Genomic DNA, 8,254 nt, shown 5'->3' with positions numbered 1-8,254 from the left:
GGGCCTGTCTCTTTAAATGCAAATGAGCTGCTGCTCCCCGCCCCCTTTTCCAGAATAGAGCTGCGCCATTACAGCTCGGACATGCTAAAAACATCTGTTTTGGTTCTGATTAGCATGTTTATCGCGCTGAAAAACCATATGTTTTAAACCATATGAGTTTAAACTTCAGATATAAGGTTTTCTGAGTGCACACATCCAAAGCACACGGACAGAAAGCGGCTGTCACAGCATGTGAGTACTAAACTAAGATCTCATTCACACACAAGTTTACGTTAAAAACACACGAGTTTCAATAAAAGTTGGTTGTTTGTGAAGGTAAACAGCTGGGAAATAAATCGCTTGTTTATTTTAGATCTGTGTGGCAGCAGCAATATACAGTAAATAAATCAATAAATCCACTGCTCTGTTGTCTCCTCTGAGGCTGGAAATCTAAATAGTGTTCTGTGCTTGTCTGTGCAGCAAAGACAGAACAGTTAGCATGTTTTGCTCAAACTTTCGACATGGCATTAGAGCTGGTACACCGTTGTCGTTTGTGAAATTTCCTTGGTTGGTAGATGCACCGGGGACCTGATTATAGCACTTAAAACCTGGAAAAGTCAGATTTTCATGATATGTCACCTTTAATATAAAAAAACGTACGTACAGTCTGTGAGTCAGAACAGCCGGCATTGTAGTCTACTCTCCCAGGATCAGGAAACGGTCCTCCATAAAATGCGCTGCACACATCTTAATATTTGGGTTGAACTGTTCTGGAACAATGTTGTAAATACAACTTAACCACTGATTTCTAGTCGTGTCCTCTTACAGTCCTCCATAAAATGTGCTGCACACATCTGAATATTTGGGTTGAAGTGTTCTGGAACAGTGTTGTAAATACAACTTAACACTGATTTCTAGTCGTGTCCTCTTTTGGAAGACCAAACAAAGTAGTTTCGCTTTCACAACGAAGCACACAGCGTCTTCACGACATGGCGGCCGCGACAACAACAATACTACAGTGAGAATAAAAGTTACACCTTCTTTCTTTGCGTGAACATTTGGGCGGCGTTATGCAAATCTTCCCACAAAGTGACGTAGACATGTGGGGGCGTGTTAGAATGAGCCGTTTTAGGTAGACGTGGTTGACTCTTAACTTTTATAAAGAATATCTCTTTGGATTTGAGACTTTAGCCTTTGCAACTTTACAGATCTTCTTTATGCACCAAGAGCTTGTAACACGCCAAAGAGAAAGGAAAAATTTAAATCACATCATATGACCCCTTTAAATGATAACAACTTTCATTTTGGGGTCAACTGTTCCTTTAAAGGCACAATATGTAAGATTTTTAAAATAAAATATCCAAAAACCACTAAAACAGTGTTATATATTTTGCTGACTTGTGTACTTACATTATCCCAAATGTTTCGTAGAATGTTTAAATCCAGAGAAATAAGCAATTTTAACTAGTGACACGGACCGTGTCCAAAGTGTCATTGTGTCGCCTGCCAATGACATCATAACCCCTCGATTTGCGGTTTTGTTGAAAACATGGAAACACCAAAGACGCTTTAATATGTTGTGCGTTTTAATAGACCAGCGACGACCGCACAGAGTAGCATTATAACAGAACTTTCAAATGTATCTAGTATGATAAAACAGCGCTGCTTTACCCCACATACGCACGACCGGAAGGAGCGGAAGCGGTCGACTGTGGCATAATAAAAGCTCCGCTGCTTTCGAGTCGTGTGTCGCACTCGTTCAGCGGCCTCGTTTCGCTTCAATGGATTTCAGCCTCACCCTGCTTCATTCTACTACGTTAATAAATCATTAGCTCATCCATGAACATGATTTCTGCCCGAGTCCCGTCGGATTGCATCGGCTGTGGGGATGAAGACGACAACTCCCATGATTCCACACTCAGTCACTGCCTCATCAAACTACACCTTTGTCTATTTGTTTATTTTGAATACGCGCCCTCTAGTGGCGAAAATTACATATTGTGCCTTTAATTCCTAAAACAATTTAATTTAATTTAATTTGAATAAAATTCTAAATGCAACAAGGTTGTTGTCTAATGTGTAGATTTAAATCTGTGGCTCTGAATTTTCAGATTTCCATCGGGAGATTTTAAACGAAATGGGAGAGCTTGGTGTCCTTGGGCCTACGATTCAAGGTAAAATCAGACTTGATCATGTCTGTCAGTGAGACTGTACAAGAATCATCCCCATGAAAGTGGAAATAAATACAAACCACAGTCTCATTTAATATCATATCTCACGTGTACAGCTTCCAGGTGACTCTGACTCTGATTCTGTTGTCCATGACACTGAATGTATAAGGTACATTGTCTGATGTTTTTGGATCCTTTGTGTTAAAGGATATGGCTGTGCGGGCACTAGTTACGTGGCATACGGTCTGATCGCCAGGGAGGTGGAGAGAGTGGACAGTGGCTACCGTTCTGTTATGAGTGTCCAGTCCTCACTGGTCATGCACCCTATCAACGCATATGGAACAGAAGCACAGAAACAGAAATACCTTCCTAAACTGGGTTAGTCAACTGCCTAAACTGCATGTCATGTCATTGCATTGAACTGCTGTAAAAATATTTACATATCTCAAAGTCCCCATGGAAAATCAGTCATTTTAAAATGAATATCAGTCATTTTAAAAATAGTCATTTATATATTCCATTTATACATTTTCATTCTTCCCAGCTCGTGGAGAGATTCTGGGCTGTTTTGGACTTACAGAACCAAACCATGGGAGTGATCCTGGTGGTATGGACACCAAAGCCAAATACAACCCCTCCAGCAGGACATATACCATCAGTGGGGCAAAAACATGGTTAGTGACCCTGAATATTTTGCATAGTTTGGTTTTATGAAGAGTCTGGCCTTGCAAAATAATCTTTGCATTAAAAAGAGCTTTTAGATTGGTAATACGTCACAGAATTTCTGTGTAATCAAGTCACCTAAGTGCTATTTTAGTATCATTCATATACTTCATAGTTTTTATTAATATGTCGAAATAGTTTTCTTTTATATTTCCCATCTGCATTTTAATTTTTGCTTAAAGTTTTAGTAATTTTCTTATTCTTAATAGTTTAATATGTCTATATAGTTTAGTTTGAATTGTTTTAGTACTTTAAGCTCAATATTAGTTCAAAAACAGGTTTAAAATGAGTACTATTGGCAGCTAGCCTAAGTTTTTTTTTTAAACATTATTTTATTTCAAGTAACATTTTTTGAGTGGTTTTAGATGTAGTTTTAGTTAATGATAATAACCCTGCTCACACCAATACAAAAGTATAGTATTATGTTCAGTATGCTCATATGCAAAAAGCAGTATTCTCATGCAAAATGTAAAAAAAAACTAAACAAAACAAAAAAAATGTCATGGGGATGGTATTTACTTAAATACAACAATCATTTTGTAAGCTTGATAGAGCCATCAGCACTCTGAAGTTGCACTGCACGGTATCATTTAATGTGAAGGTCAGTTCATCGGACCGTTTCTTATGTAAGAGATATAATCTGAGGGCCGTGTACCTACGTCCATATTTAGATTTTGTAACTTCACCCTCTACGGGGTGTTTGTCCCTTGCTGGTTTAGGAGGACACTGAAATCTGCTGACCATCTGTTTACCTATGCATACAATGTGAATCTGGCTTGAAGTCAGAGATGTTTCTGTCTGAGCAGATATTATATTTACAGTTACATTTAATCATTTAGTAGATGCCTTTATCTAAAGCCACAGTAGTACTGCAGTGTGCACAAAAAAACAAAATTAAACAAACAATAATACAAACTACACTGGAAAAAGTGAAACGACTGTGTAATTAATTTAAAATGTATTTTTATATTGATCTAAACATTGTTCAGTTTGTCTACAATCAAATAACACTCTCCATAGAAAAAATTCAAATACATTTTGTTTAAATAGTATTTTCACTGACTTCAGAAATGATTGTGGGTTTTATTGCTTGTATGTATACATGTATTTATTCAGCACATAACAGAAAATATTATTCATATTTTAAAAAGACATCACAATAAACATTAAGGTGTTTCAAAGTTGTCTTTAGTCATTTTTAAGCAAACCACATTAAACATTGACTGTTTTTAGTTTTATCTTATGTAAAAATTCTACTTTCATATTTTAGCTTTTATTTATGGTGAAATTTAATTGTAACTAATAAAAGAAATTATCATATGGGTTTAGATTGAGTAACATTTTGGCTCATGTCTAAGGAAAATATTAACTATGATGTTTATAATAGATAATTGTTTTATTTAGTTTGAATGTTTTTGTCTTTTGGAAAAGAACTATATTTGATTAATATTAAATCAATGTTTGACCAAACCAGAAACTTAAATGAGAAAAACGAATGCATTTTGGCTGTAACAAATCAGAGTATTTTTTTGAACTTGGTCCAAATTATCATTATATATGTATCATTATAATAACCCTGCATTGCTCACATAAATCTTGAACACACAGCACAGATGAGTGATAATAAGCACTTCACACAAACACTTGGAAAAGAACTATATTTGATTAATATTAAATCAATGTTTGACCAAACCAGAAACTTAAATGTGAAAAACGAATGCATTTTGGCTGTAACAAATCAGAGTATTTTTTTGAACTTGGTCCAAATTATCATTATATATGTATCATTATAATAACTCTGCATTGCTCACATAAATCTTGAACACACAGCACAGATGAGTGATAATAAGCACTTCACACAAACACTTTTTTTCTTCTGTGAGCAGGATCACCAACTCCCCATACGCTGATATCTGTGTGGTGTGGGCCAAATGTGAGGATGGCAGAGTGAGAGGGTTTGTCCTGGAGAGAGGAATGGAGGGCCTGAGCACCCCTAAGATAGAGGGCAAGTTCTCCCTCAGGGCCTCAGCCACCGGGATGATCCTAATGGACGAGGTTGAAGTGCCAGAGGAAAACCTGCTGCCCCATGTGTCTGGCCTTGCTGTGAGTTTTATTTGTCACTGTCGTTAATGGTGTGTACTAAGGCATGCATCACTTAGTACGCACTAGATCACACTTCTGAACTACTGCCTAAAACTCATACCAACCCAGATAACTGATAGAATCACTGAAATTACAAGTGGAATCATTGTAACATGGCCACTGAGGTGATTCTTCACTCTTTAGACATTTGATCTTACGTGTTGATTTTTGTAGGGTCCCTTTGGCTGCCTAAACAATGCCCGTTATGGCATCGCGTGGGGCGCTCTGGGTGCTGCAGAATTTTGTTTCCACGCTGCCCGCCAGTACACCCTGGACAGGTTATCAGTTTAACATGTAACATGCATGTATTAGTACTAGTTGTTTTTTGTGTGAGGAAAAGTGTATATTTTAGATATTTGAACTAGTTACCAGTTGATGACCTTTTTTGTATTTCATTTGAATAGTCCTGAAGTGTGACAAATTACTAAAAAATATTCTTTATATGGATAATAATTAATGCATGTCATATAGGGTTAGGCGATGTAACTTAACATTTGTCTCTCAATATTTTTCCAAGTTTTGATGATATTCAATACAGGGTATCACTGAGATACTATTATAGTTTTTATTCAAGTTTTGAATTAGTTTTTATTTTTCTGTTGTCATTTTAATTTTAATGTTTTTGTAATTTTTTTAATATATATATATATATATATATATATATGTCTAGATAGTTTATTCATTTTTAGTTATTTTAGTACATCAAGATAAACTAAATGAAAATGAGAAATGATTGAAAATGTTATTTGTTTAATTTAGGAATGTAACGATTCACTTTACTCACGTTTCGATTCGCGATACTGATTTCACGATTCGATTTTCTCACGTTTTTTTTTTTTTAAAAACAAAATTAGATTTAAGACAAAATATAAATGAAAAGGTGTCCTTTTATTATTGCTTGGACAAAATACCACACATTTCTTTGTGAAACAGAAATGTCAAATAACAAAACTAAATAAAAATTTTAAAACAAACCCCAAATGTAAATCAAATAAATAAGACAAAAAAGGCAACCACTGCATTGGCATCACAATCCAAACAAAGATGCTTAATACATGCAGCATGAGCAATTTTTTAAATCTAAATTAGATTGTATAATTTGACATTTTAAAACAAAAACAGAATGCTCTGACTTTAGTTTTGGGAAACTATACCACATAAAACATCTGCACGAAATAAAGAGCAGAAGCTCTGAATGAGATGCAGATTCTCTCACTGACAGCAGGTGGCGCTAATGGAACAGCAGCGATACAGCATTTCCTTGGTTACCGCTGTAAACAAAGCAGGGCACCCTGCTTTAATATGAATTGAAACGAGATGAAACGAAAATATCATCTAAACTTTTCCAAAGACAGTCAGTTCCCCTCAGAGATACATTCATATAAACACCCACCCCCAAATGTATCGCTATAATGTAACATCTCAACCGATTTGAATAGTCACATATTTGTATCGATTTTCAACCTGCTCACAGTGAATCGTTGCATCCCTGGTTTAATTTAGTTATTATAATAATAATAACAAAATAATAAAACAGTTTAAGTTAATTTTTTGTTTTATTTCAAGTGACAAAACTTGTTTTATGGTTTTAGTTAACTATAATAACCCTGATTCAGTATAAATGAATATTTTTGCATTTGGTCTTTAAAAAGCTGCTTTTTTTTTGCCCCCCAATGAAAAAGACTTAATTTGAATTAAACATTTATTATAAAGTACATAAAGAGTTTACTCCAAAATAAGCACAAAAATAATAATAATGACAAAGTGACCACTCATCTCACATCGCTTTTTAGTAAATCAACACAAAAGTCACATTTAAAAATCTAAATAAAATATGAAATGTAAAAAATATGAAAGTTATACAAGTGTCATTACAGTACTGAGTAATATTAATTAACTACTTACGATTTGGTTTAGGGTTAGTTGCTTGTAAGTACATGTAACAATGTTACCTTTTAATTTCACCTACATATATGTAAATGATTTTACTATATAGAATCCAGTTCGGAGTCCCTCTGGCCAGAAACCAGCTGATACAGAAGAAGATGGCAGACATGCTGACAGAGATTACAATCGGCCTGCAGTCCTGTTTACAGTTGGGCAGACTCATTGACCAAAAGAAGTGAGTCATTAACAAAGAGCTTACATCCCCTGTACTCATGTTTCTCAGTCTTGGTTATTAGTTTAATGCGTTTATGCAAAACATTTGGAGGAGTTCAGAGCTCACAATCCGGTGCCCTAAACACCCATGAGCCTTGTCAGATTAATCCCAGCTGTCTCATAGCCAAAGAATCCTGCAGTTCATTGAATTTCCGAACATATTTCTCCAAAAGATACGCACCAGAGATGATCTCCATGCTGAAACGGAACTCGTGTGGGAAAGCCCTGGACATCGCCAGGCAGGCCAGAGACATGCTGGGAGGAAACGGCATAGCAGATGAATACCATATCATACGCCATGTCATGAACCTAGAGGCCGTCAACACATATGAAGGTACAAGAGGGAGGAAAAAAAATGTTTGTTTCATTTTACATGAAAGCTATACACACAGCAGAGGTCAGTATAGGCTTTATATGCAGTGCGCTAAGGCAGCGATAATAACACTGATGTAGAGACTTTCAGTTTAATCTGAACTAGTGCTGGGCGGTATGACCAAAAATTTATATCGCGGTATTTTTCAAAATTATACCGGTTTCACGGTATATGACGGTATTTTTTTTTTCATGCATGACCGGATGTGAACCATATTTTCTACTGATTGAGAGAGGAAATACTGCAGTATATTGACTTAGAATGCCATGATGAGTGAATATTGTCAAAAAAATACCACACTAAATAGTGACTAAACACGACACCTTTTAATACATGTTAACCAGGAGTCACTCTCATTTATAATCGCGGCATCGTCTGATAAAATCAACATGCATCTACACTAAAGAGCGGCTATGCGGTTGTTTTGGCTATATTACTTTTTGGTCTCATGCAGCGGACTGCCTGCGTCTGAGTAACAAACTAAAAAAAAAAAAACAACAGCATGTGATATTAACAGACGAACTATGCTCATATTTATAATTCCAAACAATCAGTAAGCGACAGGTGCTAGGAAACACTGTTTTGTACTCATTTATTGACGAGTCGGCTGCGGTGCGGCCAAATGAATGCGCTGCTTCTCTGCCGCTCACTGCACAGAACAGACGCCGAAAGAGGTGACACTTCTCCGGGAAAGTCAGACCTCGCG

The 8,254-nt window shown here is 36.0% G+C and overlaps 1 protein-coding gene across 1 annotated transcript in view; it reads left to right on the top strand.

Moving 5' to 3' along the window:
- Nucleotides 1-8,254, top strand: part of LOC107551881 (glutaryl-CoA dehydrogenase, mitochondrial-like) — a 17,353-nt gene that overhangs the window by 3,263 nt on the left and 5,836 nt on the right. Inside the window, exons 5-11 of the mRNA XM_016233645.1 lie at nucleotides 2,091-2,153; nucleotides 2,358-2,528; nucleotides 2,695-2,824; nucleotides 4,760-4,976; nucleotides 5,190-5,293; nucleotides 7,012-7,137; nucleotides 7,349-7,509. Coding sequence (XP_016089131.1) covers nucleotides 2,091-2,153; nucleotides 2,358-2,528; nucleotides 2,695-2,824; nucleotides 4,760-4,976; nucleotides 5,190-5,293; nucleotides 7,012-7,137; nucleotides 7,349-7,509 — 972 coding nt within the window. The remainder of the gene's footprint in view (nucleotides 1-2,090; nucleotides 2,154-2,357; nucleotides 2,529-2,694; nucleotides 2,825-4,759; nucleotides 4,977-5,189; nucleotides 5,294-7,011; nucleotides 7,138-7,348; nucleotides 7,510-8,254) is intronic.

The sequence above is a fragment of the Sinocyclocheilus grahami genome, unplaced genomic scaffold, assembly GCF_001515645.1.
Source record: "Sinocyclocheilus grahami isolate Dianchi unplaced genomic scaffold, SAMN03320097.WGS_v1.1 scaffold437.1, whole genome shotgun sequence".
In the NCBI taxonomy this organism is placed as follows: Eukaryota; Metazoa; Chordata; class Actinopteri; order Cypriniformes; family Cyprinidae; genus Sinocyclocheilus; species Sinocyclocheilus grahami.
The sequence above is the reverse complement of the archived record's forward strand: the minus strand, read 5'-3'. Positions and strand labels throughout refer to the sequence as shown.